This window comes from Acanthaster planci, linkage group LG16 (assembly GCF_054643075.1).
Source record: "Acanthaster planci isolate LZ-2023a linkage group LG16, COTS_SCS, whole genome shotgun sequence".
Taxonomy (NCBI): Eukaryota; Metazoa; Echinodermata; class Asteroidea; order Valvatida; family Acanthasteridae; genus Acanthaster; species Acanthaster planci.
In genome coordinates, this window is record NC_141792.1 from 2133047 (window position 1) to 2158455 (window position 25409).

The 25409-nt window shown below is 43.4% G+C and overlaps 2 protein-coding genes across 2 annotated transcripts in view; both read left to right on the top strand.

The window, feature by feature from the left end:
• The first annotated feature begins 1468 nt into the window (after nt 1-1468).
• Nucleotides 1469-25409, top strand: part of pik3ca (phosphatidylinositol-4,5-bisphosphate 3-kinase catalytic subunit alpha) — a 61103-nt gene continuing 37162 nt past the window's right edge. Inside the window, 1 exon segment of the mRNA XM_022229825.2 lies at nt 1469-1597. The gene's annotated coding sequence lies outside the window, so the exon portion shown is untranslated.
• LOC147796391 (phosphatidylinositol 4,5-bisphosphate 3-kinase catalytic subunit alpha isoform-like) lies at nt 6619-24115 on the top strand. The gene is made up of 7 exons (XM_087147579.1): nt 6619-6964; nt 8493-8702; nt 17938-18185; nt 18841-19074; nt 19868-20059; nt 22197-22469; nt 23957-24115. The coding sequence occupies exons 1-7, from the start codon at nt 6619-6621 to the stop codon at nt 24113-24115; spliced, it is 1662 nt and encodes a 553-aa protein (XP_087003705.1).

Sequence of the window (25409 nt, forward strand, 5' to 3'; positions counted from 1 at the left end):
CAAAGCTTTGTGTCGCATTTTCACCGGATGGAGAAAGTAAAGTAGCGAGTTGCACACAGACGGGATTCATTATTCAGGTTTGTGCATATCGAAGACACATACTGTACACGGTGAATGTTTCACATCAGTTTAATGGCAAACTTTATTATGTCAATCAGTGACACGTTGAATATTCCGCTTCACCGTGAGGCGAACCTCGTGAAATTGTAACAATTGCGCTCATCACCTTCATGAAATTTATAAAGAAGTGTTTACATTCAGTTAAACTTTTAACTGCAATTTGTCTAATTTCTGACCATTTCATTCCCCCCCCCAAATAAATTCATTGAAGCAAGCTGAAGTGAGCTTTGCCCCGTTAGACTGCTCTCATGTTGCGTTTATTGTAACAGCCTCGCGGCGAGATCTCAGAAAAAAATCTTTATTGGTGAATTATGGTCCAATATCGAGCCGAGCCTTTTGTCACTATTACTGACATGTCGGGGGGGAGGGGTTAAATGCTATTATACCTTGCACTTGCACACGTCGCGGGAAAACGGCCGCACGGCGAAAAGGGTTCCTCAAAACTTCCAGGAAATGTGTAAAAATGTGTGCAAGAATTGATGTGGGGACACCGCCAGTTTTTGTGCATTTCCTCTAACGCACATTTCGTGCCCTCATCACCAGGCCTAGGAAAATAACATGTCAGTAACTTTCCAGTTTTGATTTTATTTAAACAAATTACTGATCCATGCCAGACCCCTTGCTCTTTTTTGTCTTTTTTTTTCATCACTTCCGCCACTGGACCCAGGAAATGACACTTTGAGTCTATGTTTTTTAATTTTAATTGTGTAAAGTCGAGGATGAAATCATTAAGTTAAAAAAAAATGCCCTGCAACTACCTCAGTATCTGTGTATGGGAGAAATGGGGCGTTTGATTTCGCCGGTGCTGCATGCTCCCGGCCGGCAGGCCGGCCGTGGGGGCTGCACAACTGTCGGACACACTTGAGATGAATATTGTCCGTGTCTTTCCGCCCGGACGTACATTCTGAGTTAAAGATTTTATATTCACTGTCGGAAACAAAATTCAAAAGCGGCGTAGCAAGAAAGAGCTGTCATTTTGTATCCACTAAAAACCTGGCCATTAATGTCTTGGCCAAGTTCTGGTGAAGATTTTTGGCGGTTAATTTTGCTTGACAACCAACATATTTTGTGCACAGGTCGACAGGGGAAACAAACAAGCAGTGGTGAAAAATGTTTGGCGCTAGGACATGGTCTTAAAGCGCTCTTTTTACTCTTTGGAAGTCCCTTTTTCAATAAAAAAAAGAATCACAAAATATGGAGGGCCTGACGTTTCGATCTTAGCAGAAATCTTTCTCCAAGTCTGTGGCCAAAAAAAAATTTGAAAATAGCGCCCTCTCTGCTTACAGTTTTGTGGTGTACCTGAACTGTACGAAAGAAAGTAGTAACATTTTCTCTTTTTGTGCTTGCATTTGGCGACGGCGCTGTGCATTGTGGTCTGGTAAACAACACATTTTTGAGGAGAAGTTGGTCGGCATGCGGTGCGTGATGCGGTGAGAACCCGGCTATATTTCGTGAGATTCGACCGCAATTATTCAGTGTAAGTACCTGAAAGTTTCTTTATGTTTGAGTACAGACACCCCTGGCTTGTATGGCCGTTTTATATGAAAAGAACATTGTCTTACTTGTTAATTTGTACTAAGTCTAAGTTCCACTTCATATCAACTTGAACATTTGAAGTTGAAGGGTAGGCTAGTGCCCTTGAGTACGGGAGGCCTAGACTTACGTTATGTGCTGCCAAGTGCCATGGGTTGTGTTGTCTGTTGAAGGCTCATGGTCATACTCAAATTCTGTTTCGGGGAAGAATTCCGTATTGGATAATCACAGTTTTTGATTATCACCACACCATTATTAAAAGGGGCGTTTGTTAATTTCAGAGGGTTTTTATTTAGTTCGGAAAAGGCATTCAGTAGGCATTGGAACTTGGCAACTTGGTGGTAGGCAATGATTGATAGCCTACCTAGGCTAGGAGGAACAGGTTTGAAAATAGCCAACTGATGTACTTGTAGGGTAAACTTGGTATATAACTTATTAACTTACCTTATAACATGGGTTGTGGCACTCAAAAATTGTGATGGCTGAAGTTGAATCTTTCCCCAATATTGTATTGAAAGTATTGTACATGTGTGCATGTACATGTACCTACAATACATTGTAAACATGGTAAACCTACGTTATTAGTGTCATAGTTGTAGAACAGAGTTGTAAAGATTCAAGTAGATGACTCGACTCGAGTCTAACTCGAGTTACAATTTTTGGTAACTCGACTCGAGTCTCGATGGGTAACTGACTCAACTTGAAATTCTCATGGAGACTCAACTCGAGTGCAAGCTTGTAAAAGACTTGAGTCTCAAAAAATTAAAGCACAATTTCAGTTCGCTAGATACCTGAAACTGAAGTTATTTTCAGTACAGTATGTCTAAATGAAAATAAAAATACCAAAAAATGACTTACATGTACATGTATGTAGTTGTGTTTTTATTGTATTTTGATCTAAAGTTGACAACTCAAATTGACTTGGTACTTGACTCAACTTGACTACACCTCGTGACTCAACTCAGCTTCTTGACTTAATGACTTGACTCGAGTCACATTGTTAAAATGACTTGACTTGTCTCGAGTCACAAAATTAAGTGACTCGTTACAACACTGGTGTGCAGTGTAGCGGTAACTAGGCCTGTTAGTTGCCAGACCAGTTGACTCTGCATTGTGGGAGGAAAATGAATTGTTTTAAACCCTTGAAAACATTTGAGGCAGTCATGTATTAAACTGCAAACCGGTCCGCAATTATTTTTTGCTGTTTTACTGGCACTGCATGGCACTGAACATGAACAGTCAGTGGAGAGAATTCCGTGCACAGACACCACAAATTTTTCCCCTGCAGTGACCCAGTACCCACCTGAAAGCAATAACATTTCCCCAAAAAGTCAAATTCAGTAGACCCTAGTGAAAATATTGAGGTTTTGACTTAGAAACACTGAGAATTTTTCAGATCAATCGTACAATGTAGTGTTTGTTGTGCACAGCCCAACAAGTGTGGTCTCAATGGAATTCTTTCCCAGCCAGCCTGTCGTTTTTTTTTTTAATTGTGATAAAACTTTCCCTTGTTCTGTATCCATTGTGATTGTGACTTCACATTCGTGAGATGAGACTTGTCCCTAGTGAAATTTGGACTTGATTTCCCCTTGAAAGAAATTCCCCATAGTCGCAAATCAGGATGAGAAAGTGAATTAATTTCCAGCAACAACATATTTGTTATGTAAAACAAAGGATATAAATACATTTTTAGTGTGCATTTTTTTTTTTGGAAAAAAATATAAGGAGTGAATGACTTGGATTTGATTCCCCATGCCCAAGGTTCGACACATTGTCGTAACTGAATTTAAGTACATGTATCTTTGCATGATACTGTGTTGTACTTTCACTAAATGTTTTAGAGGATCTTTAGATAGATTCCAGTTTTATATTATTAATAGCATTGATTAAACCTTATGCAAAAAGAAATTGTATTAAATGCCTTTCAATTAATTGAAACCTTAATTGAAAAGGGATCAAATGCGTGATGAAAATCTTCCCTCCTGATAATTGTGCCACCAAGTATCGTGCTAGTACATTGTAAATGTACCTTACATGGTACATGTCGAAAGTCCAAGATTTAGAGTGAAATAAGGTTGATACAAAGTTCCGCAGGCATCAATGGAACTCAAGTTCTTCAGGTAGGGACCTCTGCAGTGCTTTTAATTATACATAATCCAGTTCCAACATGCCAAGTGGTTTAACATTGGACAAGTTCAAATATGTACAAAAATTAATGAGTGGACCTTCATATGCATGAGCCAAGATTTTCTGTCCACTAGAAATAAAAGTTCTGGATCGTTGTCATTCATGTTGGCATGCAGCAAATTAAGATTCCTACTTTTCGACGTTTTCAAGATGTATATGTACTTAGTGTCAGGGAGATGTGAATTTTAGTTGCAGGCTTTTGCCCTTACCAGACGTATCTAGGCCATAAACATGTAGACTGTGTACTCGGTGTTTGTTCCACAGCTTGCAAAAAAGGTTGCGCTTGTAAGCTTGTGAATTTTTCGTCAGGTGAGGGCAAAAACCTGTACGTAAAATTCACATCACCCTGACGCAAGGTAAGTCTCGAAATAGTTTGTGGTACCCGCTACTTCACGTACATCTGACTCGGACTGGCCAGCCGACCACGGCAAGCTCAGTGGTTGAGAGGTTAAGATGTCTGTACTAGTAAGCAGGAGGTTGTGGGTTCGAGTCCCACCCGAGTAAGCTTGTGAAGTTTTCCTCAAGCTCTCGGACAAGCACTGAGCATACAGTGTTTATAAAAATATACATTGGATAAGGGCAAGAACCTGTAATTAAAATAATTCTAGACTGTTCCTCCCTTGGGTAATTTTGCTACAACCTGTCTGACATGACGAGCCCTTCCAATTAGGGACGTGGTACAAAAACACATCTGACGTCTCCTCATTTAGAAAGTCACGATTCCTATTGGGGTTGATTATTAACAGGATGGCGTCATCCATCATTGCCGTTGCTTGTATCTGACACACACGGTAAGATACCGGTAGGGCCATGCTACCGGGATCTGTCATTGTCGGTTGTTATTCGACATCACTTTTTTTCTTCACAACAGTGCACAACATTGATCATTTTCTCTGAAACACAATATTCAAAATGTGTGTGGGGAGGAATGCATGAAATTGCATACCTGAATGAATGGATGAATTAACATGCATGTATCAATGAATTAAATAAATAAATTGATCATGTTGATAAGGGATGAAACAAATGAACTAAAAAGATAAATAAACCAGTGCAAAAAATGAAAGCTCTTCGAAATAAACACTGATAATAATGATGGAATTTGTGATACTTAGGGCTGTGCCGAATATCCTAATATTTGATCGTTTATCAAATATTTGAATACTGTTTTCGAACTTGAATATTCGAATGCAAAATTCATGAAAAGACAGGGATAATTTTCCTCTGTTTTATGTGAGAAAAATTGCACTATGGAGGCTTGTTTCAAGCAAATTCAAATGAAAAGTGACAGAAATCTTACCACGACTCAAAACTAGTACAGTGTTCCATGCTGAAAATGTTTCATAAAAAGTATGACCACCAAAAATCTGCTCTAGTTCCTCTTCGTCACAGTGGTTCAAGCCAGAAAAATTCACTTTTATTTCACTTGTTGACTCATGGTTTATTGAAGTTAGTCTGGTCCCAAGATGGATCCATCCTTGTTGATCATTATTTGTTAGCAATATTTCCAGAGGTTCATCTTTTGCCGTCACTGTCACGGAGTTGCAACGACATGTACATGATAAACGGCTCAGAATTGCGCACGAACCTTTGGTATGCTGATCACCCTGTCTGGATTGTTTTATGTACACAGGCCACACCCGGCTGGCTGCTTATGAAAGAGGACCCACGACGAAGAGGGTTGATGAATGAAATGTTCTGCAAATGCCAACCGTACCATAAATTAGACCCCTGAGACCCCCCCAAAAAAAAAAACGAAGAGAGATCGGACTTGGACTCATCATCCCACGGTGAATTTCTGCGATCACTGGCTGAACTCCTATCGGTGGCGTCGACGAGCCGAGGCTGGCTCTCTGCAAATTGCTGGACTCTCTTTTCTCTCCTCTATGGTTGAGTTAAATTGGAGAGAAACGAACACAAGTGTCGTTTGTTTAGATTGCAGTGCACAGTGAAGATTGGTTTCAGGAAACTGGAGAAGGTCGTACACCGTGTTCCAAACAGCAGGATCTACATGTACAAGTGCCGTGGTAGCCTCCAGAGATATTGCCGCAAAGGAAGTGGAGAAGAGTAATGAGAATTTCTAATATTCCGAGAACTGTTTTCCGGTCCTGAGTGTGCTAGAGAAACTCTATCCTCGGCAGAAGAAATCTGACTGCGAGACCGACCTTTCAAAGTTCACACACTGACAGAGTAGCCAACTTGGGTGGAATATCGGTATTCTTTGAATCTGATTGCAAAGTGGTTACAGAACATGTGAACTTGCTAGAATCAATGCCGTCTTTTGACCCAGCTGTGTGTGTACGTTGGCCTACCCCTATTGCAGAAGAAAGACTTTCACAGTAGCCTGTTGACAAACTGGTAGCCACATTGGACGAGTAACCCCAGACACAACCGCTTGCCAGGAAATCAATGCCCTATTTCTGGTCTTTGTTGAAACTTAGTTTCTCCCACTTGGCACTTGCAGCAGAGTTTGAAAGGAGTGTCCAGTGGTGAATTTATTGCACCTGTATGTACGTAAGATAATGATCTTATCAAACCACTGAAGTAAGGAGTAACGTGGGAGGACACCTTGCCACATACACGTATTCTGTACATGAACAGTGCATAATTTAACAGTGCCTCCTTTTGCTGACAAAATGAGAGAGAGCAGCCTGTTAGAAGCTGGAATGAGGTAGCGCAAACTCTTCTCAGATGCATGTACCTTCCCTGCAGGAAGAGACCTTTTTTTTTGTGAATTGTGAATGACGTTTTGTTGAAAGCAGAAGTGAAACCAAAAAAATGCCGCCGTCCTCGGGCGAGCTATGGGGCTCCCACTTCATGCCAGCCAAGATCAACATCGAATGCCTCCTGCCCACGGGGATAATCGTGCCCCTGGAGTGCGTCCGGGAGGCCACCCTGGAAAACGTCAAGGCACTGCTGTGGCGGGAGGCCCGGAAGCTGCCCCTGGCCAACCGGCTGGGCGATGCCTCCTCCTACATCTTCGTCACCATCACCCAGGACGCCGAGCGGGAGGAGTTCTATGATGAGGGCCGGCGGCTCTGTGATCTACGGCTCTTCCAGCCCTGGTTGAAGGTCGTGGAACCAGCAGGGAACCGGGAAGAGAAAATGCTGAACTACGAAATAGGTACGTGCCCTGAACACCTGGCATATGACCTTCCTTTTTGTGTTTTTCCATGGAATCAGCATTTTTTTAATTTCCTGAAGAAGATCTAAAAACAACCACAGTAGGAAGTTCAATGCCAGCCATTATTTCCTGACTCTGCTTGATATGCAGCGTGTTCTTTGCAACTTGATCGTCTACCAAGTGACATTCATTTTTGTTTTCAAAATACAGAAAAGAGACCAGAGGCAAGGGAAGTGGGTCATTCCATGAGGTTGGGACCCAATTTGTGACGGTGTCTTTGTTACATGGTAACTTTTACCACCTGTCATGACCTGTAGAGCAGTTCCCTTACTCTGTAAAAATAACCCACCTTTGTGTTTGGCCTTGCAAGATGTATAACGATGTCACTTTGGAATCCACATACAGGGAAATAGCTGTTCGTTTTTACAGAACCCATGTAACAATTGACACCTTCACAAATTGTGCCCCAACCTCACGGAATGACCCAGAACGCAGAAAACAAATAACCAACTGAACAAGCAACCAACCAACAAAATAAACAAACACAGACAAACCAAGGAAGCACTCAAGCAAGCAAAAGAAATCAACTTGACATTATGCCCACTGCCTGAAATGCATGCACATGTAGTTCTGTTTCCAGAAATACATGACATCTGAAAGTAAGTTTGGAAAAACCATTTCCCACACTTTTTTCGTGCTGAGTCATCGTGCAGCCGAGCGTAAATTGGTTATATATGTAACAGCAAGCAAGGTCAGGTAGCCTTTTTTTTTTCAAATGAAATGAACACCACTCTGCTTACTGGCAACTAATGCGGTATTGCACTGGGTTACACAGTCCAGGATGTTTCGTGAAGTTGTCAGTGTCACGTTTACCCTAGAAATCTGCCCTCCTGCCAGCCCCCCCCCCCCAGTTTGGGGCAGTGCCAGAATAGGGTAGGTGGGAAAACTTACAGGCAGATCTGTTTTAGTTCGGTCCTTCTATAAGAAATGTACTCGAGCTGCTGTCACTGATTTTGTTCATAGTAACAACAGTAAGGTGCCTCAGCATGAAAACCCTAATTGCCTTTAAATAAAGAGGCAGTGACTAGCCCTGTCGAAGGAACGACTTGCATCTTGGCCTTGGAAGAATGAGAATGGATTTGTGATTTGTCGGGGAACATGGCTTGCGACTCAATTTGATTCTTAGAAAAATGACTCGGTTACGACCACGTGTGTTGCTTGGACATTTTTGTTGTTGGGGGCGGGGAAAGGAAGAGGGACAAGACATTCCTTTGGGGGGGGGATTTCTGGAGAAGGGGAGGAGCATATTTCTGGGGGAGGGGTGAGCACTCATTAAGGAACTGATAAACCATTAATTTCAATATTTTCCAAAAAACGTCTTGATTTTTATCACCGTTCTTCTCTTCTGTTTTTATTTCGTTTCCATATTTTCTTTTTAATATTTCAGTTTTTCTTCCATTGGTACAAGTTTTCCTCCTTCCAACCCCCTGTCAAGCCCATGATCACAACACTGAATTGATTTTTCCAGGCACGGCCATTGGCATGCCCGTGACGGAGTTTGACTCCATGAAGGACCCCGAGGTGGTGGACTTCCGTCGCAACATCCTGACGCTCTGCAAGGAGGTGGTGGAGGAACGGGAGAGGCAAGGCAAGGCGGAGCACGCCATGTACGTCTACCCGCCCAACACCTACATCTCACCCGAATTGCCCAAGCACATCATGCAGAAGCTGGACAGGGGTAAGTGTCCAATCTGGGAAGAAGGAAATAAAACAAACACCCTAAACAAACAAACAAAAACAAACAAACAAACAAACAAACACCCCCAACACCCCAACAAACAAACAAACACCCCAACAAACAAACAAACAACCCATCAACCTGACTAACAAACAAACAAACAACCCATCACCCTGACTAACAAACAAACATACAAACCCAACAACCCAACAAACAAACAAACAAACAAACACCCCAACAAACAAACAAACAAACACCCCAACAACCCAACACCCCAACAAACAAAACAAATTATAGATTTATAGGCCAAATTTGTTGGAAATGCACGTTAGGAGAGTGATGCAAGTCCTTCCCACAAAAGCCCTGTACCAAGGGGTAGAAGAGAAAGAAAAAAACATCTGAACAAAATAAAGACTTTTCCGCAGCCTTTGTAGAAATGCCCTCCAACCCAAATGTAGATTTACGGTGTAGTCATGTTTGGAGGGTAACAAAGGATTAGGCCTAATTTTTTTGCCTTCCGGAACAGTGATGCACTGGTATACCATTCTATATATAAACTTGTATCGCATGTCTAAGTGTGATATCATGCGCTTAATGTACATAAGTGCTACGTTTAACTAGAATGGCATTTCATCAGTCAACAAAAATAGCAGTTTCCTGGAAAGGGTAGGAACTTAATCTTGTGTAATTTGTACCATATCTACGGAACTATAATTCATGTACTGTTTTGTCTCGCATTGCATTGTGTGGAAAAGAAAACCAGTATGTTCCCAAATTATCCAAATTAAAAAATTACTTATACGCACATAAAGAAATGGATTTCATTAGGCTTTTAATTATCTGTACAGTGAGATTTGGGGGATTTTATTCCTCAATTTGGATGTTTGGCTCTGATTTTTTTTCTTGGGTCAAGTTTTTTTTGTTTTTGTTTTGCATTTTCAAAGTTTCATTCCTTGTAGGCCTTTCACACAGATGAGGCAAGGGTCACAGTGCATAATTGGACCAAAACGCACACACGTATAGGTACAAACCGATTTTTTTCCCCCTACACTTTGTCATGTGCTGGTAGACCCACATGTACAAGTACATGTGTACGTTTCAGTGAGAGCTCTCAGAGCGAAAATGAACGGAATGACATCCCGTCTGCAATGTCTCATTAATACATGTAGTTCTGCGATGCTTTGGTCCCATCTGTGTAAGCAGGGACCCCCCCCCCCTCGTGTCTGATGGTGTCTGATGTTTCATTTCCAACCTGCTCATATTGATGTACGGGACACGTTGTCTCGCAAGGAGCCTGAGGACACAGCCCTTCAACAAACACCTCTTGCGTTACAAAGACTGCACTCCTTTGGGATTTGGTTTTTCCTCTCTATATACCTACCCGTATTGATCTGGATAATGGTGTTTGTTTTCTGGATCCCTCCCCCCCCCCACTGAACGAGATGAGAAAAGTAGTTGGCATCTGGGCCAGAAATGTTGATGGCAATTTTGGCTGGCAAGCTCAAGCGTGGACGACCAGCAGCAATTTTTCTTGAAGGCTACCAGGTTGCAGACCGTGGGTGTTCATGTGAAATTGCTCACTGATGAGAAGCATACGCACATGCACACGTACCCAGTTGTACAGTTCTCCGAGAAGACGTGGTCGATATTCAACACTTTCATTTTGTGTAAAGTTCACCTGGCACGCTGCCGTCTGTTGCCCTAGCAACACGCCCAGTCAGTTGTTTTGTCACTGCAAACAAGGATGACGGTATTGTGGGTTGTTTTCCACAAAGGAAGTCAAATTCTTTTGCAAGGGCAGCTTGTGAAATGTACATGTAACCAACCCTTTTTTACCCAGAAACCTTAGGTCTTTACCTTCCCTTGTTAGGCACGGTGCTTCCAAGGTCCAAATATGCATGTACATGTACATACATGTATACACTTTATGGAATCAACCCTAACCACCCTCAATCCTTCAAAATCCTCCGAGCGGTTTTGAAGGATTGTGGAGGATTGAGGCCGCATGGCAAAATTGCATTGCTCATTGCAAAAGGATGCGTTGTCTCAAGGTTGTGGGTCAGACCTTGTGCTGTTTACGTTCAGCCGCGCATGAATTCATGCCCACCATGTGAAACCCTCCTGTACTAGTGCAGGATACCGTCCGCACTGCCTCAACATCTTGAGAGGAATTGGCGGAGGATTTTGAAGGATTGAGGCAGTGGGCACTCCTCCACTGATTATACGTGCAAGAAAAACCAGAGTATTTTGGTGGATTGAGGCTGTCCCCAATTTTTTCATGGGGCCGTTGGAGGATTTTGAAGGATTGAGGATGTATCTTAGCCAAAAGGGCCTAGGCGGTTAGAGTTAAAGTGTTAAGTTCTTCTCAGTGTTTGAAGCAAAACTTACAGTACAGTGATGTTTGGTATTCCTCACTCCCTGAACGAGCAACTGCTTGCACATCCGTAACTGTTCTGCTGTTTTATTGGTGTTGAAACAGATTCAGTTCCCTCCCCCCACCCAAAAAAAATGAAGTTTACACCTGTCAGCAGGGACAAATACATGTAACTTTAAAAGAAAAAGAGAAACAAATTGATCCTTAGTCTATATACCAGCGCCCATATGAAGTCGCTCGTTGTTTCTTCCTAATCACGAGGTCACGGAGACCCTTAAGCTCTGGGGCTGTTTCGAGCAGCTCGAGCAGCATGCGTACACCTCGGAATTTGCCAGGATGCCGGGTCTGTGGATGTTGTTTACCGGTGAACCTCGGCTGTCTGGACGTCAGCATTCATTTGACAGCTGTTCCTCCCCTCCCCTTAGAGCAGTCCCTGTTATACCATCTGAGGTTATTTACACCGCAGATCTACTCCATCCTCAGGGGTCAGTCAGGGGTCAGTCAAGTTTGCGGCTTGCAGATCAGTAAATTAATGCCATAGGCAACAGTGATTTTTTTTTTTCACCAGTGTATTTCTGCACTTGAGCAAATTCGTGTTGATATTAAAAATATGGCCCTCCAACGTGTTTCAAACACATACTCAATTAAAAATAAGTCCTCATCTTTTATTTTCTGTGCAACTTTTGGTGGGCAAACCAGTAACTTTGGGAAGACGTTTCCCCCCATAGATGATAAACCCCTGAAAATAATCCTTAAGCCCATCACCATTAAAAAGATTCCTACACTCCGTTGCAAACTAAACCCGTTTGGAGGGTCCCACTTTTGCCCAGATTTATCCGAAATACCAGTACAGTACAGGCCGGCAGTCCAGTTGTGGTGTTCCGCCTGTCCCTCTTTACGAGCCCGCCAGTTCACAGGCCAGAAAATGCTTGTAATAGTCGGCACGTTTGACAGCCCACAAATCGTGCCAGTCATGTGGTGTATTTCTATCCGGGGCCTGTTTGCATATAGCTTGTAACCTGAAGCAGATTCAGAGGATCGGTCATTAAACTGTTAAACCAGTGCTATGCTTTTATTGGCAGGGCAATCAACCGAAGCTTTGAGGGTTTTTTGTTCTTATTGACGATGTTTTCTACTGGTAGTTTGTCAAGATGCATATTTACCGAACAGAGTGCATGTATTTTATTGATGGTAGTTGAATATAGCACCAAAAAAATTAAACACGGTTTCAAAGAAATTTGAACCACCAAAATAGACTTAGAGCAAACAAAATTGAATCATTGCTTTAGACTACTAGTTGGATGGAAAAAAAAGGAATGGAAAAAGAGGAACAGTTTTTCTGATATAAAAGTGGTCCTTACAATTTTTCCTCACCAAAAAAATGTACATAGCCTACGAGTAGTTTGAATTTGGTATAAACATTGCACAATATTTTTGTCACATGGGCATATCTTTGCACTTGCGTGTGCTGCGGGAAAAAATAAAAGGAGAAAAAATTTACATATTCATAAATATGGATAAGATACATACATGAACAATGAACGTTATTGCTCTGAATATGTCAACTTTAATATTGTGGCTGTCTGAAATTTCTCATATGGGAGGAAAGACTCTTTGATGCCAACGGCGTTCTTCTACTTTCATTTCCTTTCATTTTTTTTCCCCGTCTAATAATTGACGACGCGATGCCCAAAGGATTCCCTGGTTTTTCCCGGGTTTTGGACTCCCCGTGGCTTTCCGGTGGGAAAAAGACTCGATGTGTTTTTTCTCTTCAGCTGCAACGTGACGAGAAAGAAGAGAACTTCTCATACTGGGAGAATCTGTCAGCCCTGAAATGATTCGCAGAGAATGAAATCGTCGGAATCATTAAATTTGAAAGCCCTTGTCGTTCACTCAGCATCCGGGCATGTTGGGTATGGGGAGCTTAAGAGCTTGGGGAAAATATGCTGAGACAGAATTCCCTGGTTAAATGTTTTGTTTTTGAAGAGTGAAAACTGTAGATTTCAAAGAGACCACCACAGTTCAAGACCCAACATTGTGACTTTACTTGCAGGTTGCTGAAACGACCCTTCGGAATGTCACCAAAATACTGGGGTATAAAGTTACAAGATTGGAAAGGATTGCTTCGTTCTTTTTGTTTTCTCTAATATGCCTGCAGTACTACAACATTTGTTTTTTCCCAGGAAAACTCTTAGAGGTGTACCAATTTATGTGAATAGTTCGTGTTAAGGACCTGATTTTTTAGGAGGGTGTCAGGAGAACAACGCGTGAAATCTCATTTCTTGCTCCAGATACGGTACATGTACACTTAACCCTCTGAGACATTCGACCCCAATTGCTCTCCTCGTGAACATCACAACAGCCCCAGAGCCTTGATTCCACAATCACAACAGACGGTTCCCCTGCTGTAGCCCCCTGATGCACTGTCCAACTTACTGATACTCTCTTGAGATTCCTTGCCAATCTTCTGCTTCCTTGGTTGCACTCCACGGAGACATTGAAAGAGGACATAGAGCCGACTTCTTCCCCCCCCCCCCGAAAAAATGTTCACTCCAAAGTTCAATTAGAGTGCAAGATTAGAGGAGGTTTTCCCTGAGAATGCAATTGGGAAGAGGGGGGGATGTCAGTTTGGTGTAGCAGTTCTTTCATCGCCTTCCACCTGTTGGGCGTGGATTTGATTCTTGGTCTGGTCGACGCTTGAATTGGGTTTTCTGTACCAGCACTTGATTCCGTAGGTTTCACCCAGAATTTTTCTTCCGGGGTTTTTTCCTCCCACGGACTAAAATTGTAACTGCTTCTCATTATCTGCTCTAGAGGCTAGAGCTACATGTTTCTTCAGGCTTGCAAGCTACAGTGTCCAAGGATGCTTTTGAGGAAGCCTTGGTGTCAGTACCAGAAATGTTTAAGAATTATGTAAATCATAGTTTTATCAATAACATCCACCATCTTTGTATTTTTGTACAGTAGAACTCCATAATCTCAGGAAAATATGCCTGGCTTGTGCTTGTGTTTTTCCAGATTGCCTTGGATTGGGCCTCCCGTCGTTAATGCCTGGTGCAAACCCCCCCTCCTCTCGTGTAAATGGCACATGTAGATTCTCCACCGAGTCTTGTCAAGAAATTGCCCATGTCTGTATTGACGCGACTTACCATACACCGCCTGGATTCTGCTCGCACATTATGTTAGGCCCATGAATGATGGTTCAATTAGTTTACATTGTGTTCTTTATTGCACCGTCACGGAAGGACGGGATTGATTTTTTTTTTCTCTTCACCAAACAAGCTGTCAGGGACCGCTCGTTAATTGGTCTAAGGAAGAGGCACGCGCAGGCTACGCGCCCCGCTCGCCTGTGTAATTGGGGGCACGCACTGGCTCGTTGAGAAAACAAATAACACCGTACGTCCTGGCAGGCCAATAAAGTTTGAAAAATGGTTTGAGGGAAGAATCTTGTCTAACAGCCTGTGGTGATATCCAAGTAACCTATTAGTATGAAGTACTTGTATGTGTATAGCTGGATTACTTGGAATTGCCCGAGCAATTTAAAATTTGTCCATGATGGTGAATCCTTTTTTCCCGTGAGGGGATATGAGGAATGGTTTAACTAGTGAAAATGCTTCATGTAAGCTGACTAAATGTGACTTAAAATGTTGTAAGATTTTGTACATATGTAGTTTCAAGTCTCGGCCAACTTTCTTTTTCCCCACCCAGTTGTTGAAAATTTGGTTGCATTTTTTACATATTTGGATTAATTCATATAGCGTACATGTACGTGCATCAGCGTACATGTAAACTTGTGTAAAATCCATACAATGGACCAAAGCTAATTTGAATTGCAGGTTTTGCCATTTGCCCGACGTACATCGCAAGCACTGCATACTCGGTGCTTGTCCGAGAGCTTGAAAGCTCCTTTCTTCAGAAAGAGTTTTACATACATATCCAATGTTGCTTTGGTAACGGAGTCCAGAAAATCTTGGAAAGTACTGGTATGCTTTCAACACAAAGCAAATTAAAAACGGCTGCTCACTTCGTTTAAAAAAAAAAAAAAAAAAAAAAAATGAAGAGAAACATTTTTTGAAATTAGAGTCCATATAGACCCAAGTCTTTGACCATTGTACATGACAGTACATCATGATCACCAATACGTGCACATTCTTATGGTCGAGCAAAACTGCACTGTACATGTACTCCGGCTTACGGCTGAACCGCCGACAGTACTGCGTATGCCAGCATGGACGCAGGTGTCCGACAGGGGTTCAAATTAATCTAGACCATTGAGGAAGAAAATTGGAATTACCGGTCGATAGAACCGCGGCGAAACACATCGACGTGTTCACGCAGATGCACAGACTCACGCAGGATGAGCCCCATATGGGATGAGATTGTCCCGGTGTCATACTACACATGCCGACCCGTACAGTACATGTGATTACACGCATCCTAGCACCATACTCGTACATTTACTTACATGTACATGTACTAGTACATGTAGTTCGTTATGCAGGCAAATTGATTTCTGCACCGCTCGGTCCCTAATTTCCTGATGTGAAACAGTGGCGTTGGAGCTGGATTTTGGATGATGATTCCCTGGACTGTTCCTCTTCATTTTGCCACGGATAACCTTGACCCCATTTTGAAATGCCTCTGAAACTGTTTTTCAAAGAGGGGAAAACATTGTGTGGACGTGTGCGAGTCCACACAATGCCACCACACCCTACATTATGAGGACTTCTTTCTTTTGTGCAGAGGTCCACACTATGTATGCCACGCCTGCACATGTACACTACATTCATACATGTACATCTCTACAAGTGCATTCAAAAATGTGACTTCCACTGCTTATAACAAGGCTAAACTTCCCTTCCCCCTCCTCCTTCCCCCCCCCAAAAAAAAACATTGTCCTGACAGACTAAGTTGAATTCTAGGACTTGTGATCATTTGGAATGAATCAAATGAAAAGACAACTGCTGAGTGAATACTTATGCTGTGTACGTTGCTTGAAAAAGTTTCAATAATTGTTCTTTAGATAACCGCTGAACAACACGGATTGGTGAGGACTTGCTTCTGTATTTGTTGAACACCGCAATATTCATTGTAGGAAACTGAAAGAGATAAAGGGAACAGTCTTAAAATGGAGTTCATTTTCAAATAACAGATTCATTCATAGATTTTGTAGATATTGTAAATTAAATTTGCACAGATTTTTTTTTGGGGGGGGGGGAAATGCCCGCAAGAAAATTGTTTCCTTTCAAAGGTGGAAGGGAAAGTTGACTTCATTTGTATAAAGACTGGGCAAAATCACATGGTATATTTGGCAGAATGTTTTCACATGAACACAACTGATTTCCTTTTTGTCCACAGCCTACTGACCAATTTTCCCCTGATGATCTGTCACGATTGCTCCCACAGTCTTTAGCGTCAGTCCTGAATAATCCTCCAAGTCGAGATTGCATCTCTGGCTGGCCAGGTCGTTAAAAACAGAAGCTGGTTGGCAACTTGGCACGGTGCCAAACAGTCGGCTAAACTATTGATTGAAGCTTAGATAGCGCTGTGACATTTTCTGGGAGTTGTAAACATGTTTTTGTTCCCCCAAATGAACAGCAACCGTGGATTTTCCTATCACAAGTTGTTACAAGTGTTGTTCCACTCGCTAATAATCTGCTCTGACCAACTGATGCTTGCGCATCTGCAGATGACATTTGGTCCTCCGTTCTCTTCCTTCGACTCTGGTGAAGATGGAATCCTTCCTACTGCCTTGAGTCTCTGCTTTGAATGACTGCCAGATCGCAGTCTGCACAGAAAGACAGGAAGAACTTTGTTTAATTTTTTTTTTGAGGACAGTCATTCCATTGATCAAATGCACATGTATGAATTTATGCTGTCCAGATTCAAATCGTTGACCTTTGTACAGTATACGTGTACAAATTTACATGTACACAGACATTCCTGTGAACTTGTAGAACAAAAAACAGCCAGCTACATAATACATGTACATTTATATTGAAAGCACATAGACTTGGAGTCCTTCAGAATTATTGGGTGCTGAAAATTTTGGTTTTTGAATTAGCCATGTGCCTGGTATCTTTTAAAATCAAAGCCACGTGCTTGAAATATGGACACTAAATAGAGTAATTTTGCCCAGGAACAAGTGGCTGGTAATCATCCTAAAAAAATGATCTCAAGACAGACCATTTGCTTCAACTTATAATAAGCCTTTTGTGAGTTAAATTTGAATAAACTCTGGTACAATGAGCTCTGTAAATTCACAAGAACATATTAATTTGAATTCTCCATTCCAAAGACACTGTTGCTATACCTCGTGATTTGGGGCAAGCTTTTGCTTAGTTACACAAGAGACGCCTTGCAACCATACACTGTTGTCAATGGATAAGAAGGGCACCAAGGAACCAGTCAATTCCAGAGATGGTGGTCGCTATGCAAAAGCTTGCCCCGAATCACGAGGTATAGCAGCGGTGTCTTTCGTCTGGGGAATTCAGATTGTTATGTTTATGTGCAATCAGGTAGCTCAGTGTACCAGATTTTATCCAAATTGAAAACAAAATCAACTTTTTGAATTAATCGCAACTAACAAAAAAGGAAAAAAATGGGAGACATTGAGGTGTTTGATGATTGCAAACAAACCAGTCCCACGGGACTGGTCCACTGTTGCTTGAACTAAAACGGTTGTGCTCAAAATGACACACACAATATTGGATTCGTCACATGGGACTGGTACATGTACAAGTACGTTTGCCGCCACCAAGGATCTCAGAGATCTCCCAGCAATCAACAGCAGAGCTTGCGGGCCTGGAAACTCTATCCCGTAAAAAAAAACCCCATGTCTCATCTCTCCGTCCACCGCAGGTCGCGTGACCGTCTGCATCTGGGTCATCTCCTCCAGCGGGCCGGGCAAGAGCTACACCTGCAAGATCGCCCACGACTGCAAGCCGGAGGACATCATCGCCGAGACCATCCGCAAGCGGACGGAGAGCATGGACCTGACGCCGGCCCAGCAGCAGCGCTGCGTGGAGGAGTACAAGGGAACCTACGTCCTCAAGGTGTGCGGCTGCGACGAGTACATCATGGACAACTACCCCATATCGCAGTTTAAGGTTTGTTTCCAATCCCCGTCTTCAGGGCCGGATTAAGCGTTACGTGGGCCGTTAGGCATCAGTGTTCTTCAGCCGAGTTTGCATGGTTGGTTTGCCGACAGAAGCTCCATATGGCATGCATTCTTGCCGAGAGTTAATCGTTGGAAACTACAGTAGTTGCCTGTAAGTGTCAAAACAGCCAGTGGCATGCGTGTACATGTACATACATGTACATGTCGTAAAGTTAAATCCGAAAATTGCCAAGGCATGGAAATTGAAAAAGGGTGTGTGTGGGAGGGGGGGAGATTTCTGGACACCCCTTCATACTTTCGTCTTTACAGTTTCTTTCAAACACATTTTGGTTGTTGGGGAAAATTTGAAACATGCCTCGGCTTTCTACCTTTTTTCTCACCATGAAAAATTGGGAAGGGGAGTACCGGTAGAAACCATGCATTCAAATGTAATTGGTCAGGCACAACGTGCGTCTCCTGTGCCAAAATGCACCCATAACTCTGCACCAGCACATGGTTAGTTCCCATGAAAAGGATTGTCATTGCTGTGTAAAAACTTCCCCTTTCTTCACTGGATTACCGGCACGATGAAATCGCCAAACAGGCTTTGCATTGCAGCCACGTTTAATAAGCTACGCCTCTCTCTCGTTTCGTCTCCACCGCAGTACATCCGCCAGTGCATCCTCCGAAAGAAGACACCCCAGCTCATGCTGATGTCGCGGGAGAGCGTCCTCAACAGTCTGCCCGACGTCACCTTCCCCCTCCCTTCCTACATGAGGCGGGCTCCGCCCACCCTCCCCCGGGACAACTTGCAGGCGAAGTGTCTCTGGGATGTCAAGGACTTGTTCAAAGTCAAGATCAACTGTGCAATGTATGTTAACGTCAAGGAACTGGACAAGGTTGGTACATGATGGCCAGCTTATTTTGAAAAGAATGCCAAATTGCAGACAAATTTATAGATGGGAAACTTCATTTCAGTTGTTCACATACACTGTACCTGTACCTTTACATGTACCTTTATGGGTCATGTCACCAGTCTCCCGTGACTAGCTTGTGGAATGTCTCTGTGTTTGCTGCACATTGAAAGATCTGATTATTGTATTTCTTATGAGTCAATTTGTCTTTTGACTGAAAGAAGAACAGGGTCTCCAAAACTGTTGTGTTGTGACTGGTGTCGTGTCTGATCCTGTGACCGGTCTTGTGACTGGTCATGTGTCTGGTCTTGTGACTGGTCATGTGTCTGGTCTTGTGACTGGTCATGTGTCTGTTCTTGTGACTGGTCTTGTGACTGGTCATGTGTCTGATCTTGTGACTGGTCTTGTAACTGGTCCCGTGACTGGTCTTGTGACTGGTTTTGCAGGTTTCGACTACAATATTGGGTAAAGCCATGTCTAAGTCAACAGGCTGTGGCTAAGATTAACACACATATCTATGTGAAATAGTTCTGGCCACAAACTAATTTCTTGCTATAAGCCCACATGTTATTTCTAGTCACAACAGCACTTTCAAATTCAATGATGGTGCATTATTTTCAAATTATTTGCAGCAGAATACCAAATTACAAATGGATTGACAACCGTGAAAAGCTCTACAAGAATTAAACAATATATAAAAGTAAAAACTTAAACTCATAAATAAGTTAAACAGAAATCCTAGAATTGTTGAGATGAAAACAAATGTGGTTTCTTCCAGATTTATGTGCGTTCAGGGATCTACCACGGCTCTGAGTCGCTGTGCCCCCAGGTCATGACGGAGCACGTCCCCTGTTCCAACCCCCGCTGGAACGAGTGGCTGACCTATGAGCTGCGTGTCCACGACATCCCCCGCAGTGCCCGGCTCTGCGTCTCCATCTGCTCCACCAGCAAGCGCAAGGGAAAGAAGGAGGTGGGTACTTTTTGCTGAAAAAATAATTCCGTGCCTGGGACAAGTTTGTTGTGAAGTGAAACCCTGGACTTGAAATCGAGTCGTTAGTCGGTTGCGTTTGTCGTCCGGAACAATATGAGCCAGCATGCTGCGTCGCTTTACAGTTCGTGCTGAGCGTTCCACCATGTTGTACTGATTTGGCCCGGATACGACACGTGGTCGTGGGCTGCTCACTACCGGGATTCGGTGCCTGCCTAACGACTTTTTCAACCCGAAATCTGGTTGGTATTGACGGCATGCAACAACTGCAACGCATATTCATATACTGGTATTTCCATGGAGAACGCCAATGGTAGCTTACACTACATAACAGGTTCATCCATTTTATACACAGGAATGTCTACATTTGATTAGTGCCACTTTCTTTCATGCTGGAATCTTGCATTAATATCTCTTTTAATACGACGTTTGTTGTGAAGTTAAACCCTCGTCAAGTGGTTAAGCAGGAAAAAACTCGTCACTGATCATGTCTCAGCAGGATACCAGCCACTGGTACTGATAGTGTGCTTCACACTGTAACCCGGTAACCTTTATACTGGTAACCTTATCACACGCTTAGCAAACTGCCGGGAACAATGTGACCGGCTCTGCAAAAAGGTATATTATGTCACATTTGTTGGAATTTGAGTTATGTACATGTACATGTATATAATCAAACTGCTCACATCCTCAGCTTTCATTTGATATGTAATTCATCCCAGTGGCATTTTTCGTTTTAGAGCCATTTGCATATTCATATAATTTCATGTTATCACACATACTTTTTGAGATATTGCCCTGTAAACATGACGAACAGAAACATTAAACCTCCTGCTGCTGTAACCATCAAAAACAGTCAAAAATTTCTTCCACTTGATTTGCCCCAATACACAGGCACATCTGGGAAATTTGACTGATTTTGACTGACATGACAACTGGGTCAAGAATGTAGCTTAGCATAGGAGGGTTAAACTTAAATTAGACACTCTCTTGGTTTTCCTTATCAACAGAGACTCCTCTGGTCAAGCAATTGGCCTCAAAATATTTCCAACTATTTTCAGCCCTCGGCACACGGACATGGGCCATCATACGTTTTTGCATTGCACGGACTTAATACACCGTTTGGCAGAGCAGGTCACATATTTCTTTCTCCTCTTGAAGGCAATACGGTACCACCATTAAACATCGTCAGCTGTCAAGCACTTAGTAGTCAGTCAGGTCAGACATGCTTGTTTGCCAAACAAGTGACTAGATTAGCAAAAGTGGCATTTGTGTATCAGCTGTGATACAGAGAGTACACGTATCTCTGAGCACCGTTGGACTTTGCTGCCATAATATTTGGGCCCAAGGGTAAACACAAAACATATGGAGTTTGTACGATTAAGTAATTTCAACTCAATGCATGCATTATATGTCACATAATAAATAGGTTGCTGGCCAGATTTCATGTACAGTAGATTACCCGTTGTAGCGCTCTCAAGGAGACCTAACAGAATTGAGGCTTATAACCGCACAGCGCTGTAACCGACTGGATGGATGCGCAACATGTGCAGTGCACATGTGCACATGTACTTTTATGTACATTTATAGATACATGTGTCTACATGGACATGTATGTCATGTATGTGGAATTTGTTTACATGTATTGGCAGATGTATGTACCGTAACTTTCGTAGTATATGCCTTGTGTCCGTTTATCTCAACGTTTTTGTGACGCCAGTTAAAAAAAACACCAAATTTCTTCAAACACCGCCATGGAACCTTGTGCATGCTGCATCGCGGCTCACACACTGCATCCACACCCACCACGACATCCTGACTGCTACTGCGTACCCATTCATGGACAGTCCAATCGCTGACTTTTTTCAATAACCATGTGACCGCAGAGAGTGATATGTCATCAGAAAACAGACCCGACATGTCACGCCAAACACAATCGGCGAAAAGACGAGATTTGCTACACGAAGATACTCATACAATATAACCGGCTGATTTTATTTATTGGTAGAAAGAACCTTCAGGTAACAATACACAGTCGATTTTTGGGGGGCACCGCAAGTCAGTTTGACCAAGGGCATGATTTCACATTCATTTTGTCTGTCTGTTCTCTTGTTTACAGTCCGTCTGCATCGCCTGGGGCAACGTCAACCTCTTTGATTACACCAACCGCCTCCAGGCCGGGAGTCTCCGCCTCTACCTCTGGCCCCTCCCCCAGGGCCACGACGAGCTGCTCAACCCCTTCGGCCAGACGGGTTCGAATCCCAACAAGGACGCGCCCTGCCTGGAGCTTGAATGCGAGCGCAACAAGTACAGCCTGGTCTTCCCCCAGTTCCAGGAGATCAGCGACCACGCCAACTACGTGCAGTATGGCGACGAGTGCAGCCCGGTCTTTGTAAGTCAAGATACTGACCTCAAAGGAGTCAAGTGGGGGGGGGCAGTGGTACTTGAATCATTCCGTGAGGCTGGGGCACAATTTGTGATGGTGTCAATTGTTACATGGGTGCCGTAAAAATGAACAGCTATTTCCTTGAATGTGGATTCCAAATTGACATTGTTATACATCTTGCAAGGCTGAATACAGAGGTGTTCGTTATTTTTACAGAGTAAATGACCTACTCTACAGGTCATGACAGGTGGTAAAAGTTCGGGATGTAACAGGGACACCGTCACAGATGGTGCCCCAACCTCATGGAATGACCCACTTCCCTTGCCTTCCACCTCGGCGACCCGGGCTTCGAATTCCACCCATCCCCAGCCCAGGTGGATTGGGTTTTCAGTTCCCACCAGATTCCCTTGGCTTTCCCCACAGTATTTTTCCAGGGTTGTCCTTCCACCTCTACAACTTAGGATGTCTGATTGTCTTCTGCCCCCAGGGTCCTGAGGGAAAACAGGTTACATGTACATCTGATAGGGCTTCACCACTGTTGAATAGTGGGTTCGTAGACTAAAATGCCCATTTAAAGACAGGCGATGACAGAATGCATTGACGGAAGACAGTGTGCGACGCAGTCAGTAGGGGGCGCCAGACCTCGGTGGCTGTGGCAAGGCCGAATCGCGTGGGTGCAAATGATCCTTCATATTTCCTGGGTTACGATGCGGAGGGGTAAAACGAAAAGGTCGATTGCCCTGTCGTAATATGTGACACAATTTTTTCTTTCGGAAGCTCTTGGACAAGCACTGAGCATACAGTGTTTATTAATACATACGTTGGGTAAGGGCAAAACCCGTTATAAATTAACATCTCCCCAACGCAAAAAGAAAAAAATACATCTTGAAATAGTTCGCAGCTAATACTGCTATACCTGACTCGGACCGGCCAGCCGACCACGGCAAGCTTGGTGGTCGAGTGGTTAAGACATCTGCACTAGTAAGCAGGAGGTCGTGGGTTCGAGTCCCACCCAAGTAAGCTTGTGACTTTTTTCGCAAGCTCTCGGACAAGTACTGAGCATACAGTGTTTATCAATACATACGTTGGGTAAGGGCAAAACCCGTTATAAAAAAACCAAAACATATTGTGAATTCTAGAATTGGTACTCGGTCGCGTGTGCATAGGCATTGGTGGTATTGTATCTGCACCGAGCGGAACCAAGTAAGAGCGTAACTTTCCTAGCAATGCAGGCTCCTTTGGTGGAAACTGCACTTCGCAATGCAGGCTCCTTTGGTGGGAACTGCACTTTGCTGGTTCTGAAGCAACCATGAAATGCAAGCGTTACAGTCGCATTGCTACCAACAAAATGAGCGCTCCCCACCAACACGGCTCTTTTCATCTGACGAGGGGGTGCTTCTGCTCAAAGCGGATAGTGCAGGTCTCGACCCAGGTTGAGGCAGACTTAAGCCTGGTTAACTACATTACGTAACCAAGTCTCCCCTCCCCCCCAGGAGCCAGTTCAAGAGCCGACCCTAGAGGAGGCCAAGCAATTGGACGAGATCATCGGACGAGACACGCTCCACGAAATGTCGGAGCAGGACAAGGAGTTGGTCTGGAAATACAGGTACTTACAAACTGTTCTTCTCTGCCGGGACCAGAGCTGTTTATAGAAAGAATTGTGACATGAGTGACTCCATTGTTGGAACCAAAATGGAGGATTGTGTGTTGCCCATGGACAACTAGCACACAGTAGCCGCATGTAATACTGTACACATAATGAACATCCATTTTGGTTCCCAAAGTTGGCGGTACGCCCTCTATACAAAGCCCTGGCCAGAACAGATGCAACCATATGCAGCAAGGTATGAGACGGAGATAACCCCCCCTGCTTTGTGTTGGTCATTGTCTCGCAGGAATCTGGGGAATTCCTTTCAGTCATCTTGGGGGGGGGGGTGTGGTAAGGAACAATAGTCTGGAATGGGGATAGGGGTTGGGCATGTTGGGGGGTACCCCCTCGGTCTCATTTCTTGCTGGGTATAGATGCAACAACCCCAACTCCCTAGTCTGGTTCCCTGCCCCGACATTTCTAATGAAAGAGAAGTCTAGGTGCTAGCCAGTATCCTGTAATCTATTCATTTCTGAATACACTTGAAGCTCAGTTCAATTTTAGCGGAATGGCTTCTCTGCCTTGTGCCATGTTCTGATCAGTGGTGGCTACCTGACCAACGATCTGTTGTAAAAAGTTAAGGAGAGGGGGATCACTGTCTTAGGGTACCAGACTGGTCGTGATAAAAAAAATCACGTCTTCATCTCCGTCTTCAGCTCCATCTGGACCTCCACAATCCATTGCTTATATCAACTGTGTCACCAAAATGAACATTCTTCAAACTGTTGCCTCACAGTAGACAAATGGATATTCGTTCACAGTAAATAAGTTGGAATTGAGCTTTGGGTCTCAACTCGGAGGGCTGCGTTCGTAACACTGAAGCCTGACTCAGACGATAGAGACAAAGTCAACTTTTGGAAAAAACCTCATTAATAGGCTTCACAGGGTCATTCGCATGTACTATGGTGTTATTACAAACCAGTGCGTTTGTATTTGAGTCCATCACAAGTCCTGGCAAGTCCGTCACAAGTCATCCAGGCTTAAGTCAAGTTGCAAGCTATTCAATTGAAATTTGTGACGAAAGCAATCCGTTGTCATTGTCCGCTCTGTCACCTGTGACCAGTGTTGTGAAAGGACATGACCGCATCTCATCAGCAATAGCCAATGAAACCAGCCAAGAGAGAGGCTGGTACTTTCAAACCCTCCCTGTTGGTGTTCCTTCCTCAGGTCATACTGTAAAGTTCGACCAAATTCATTACCAAAGCTTCTCAACGCTGTCAAATGGAACTCAAGAGATGACGTATCACTGGTGAGTTACATGATCCCATCCTCTTCGATCTATTCAATAGCAAAAAACT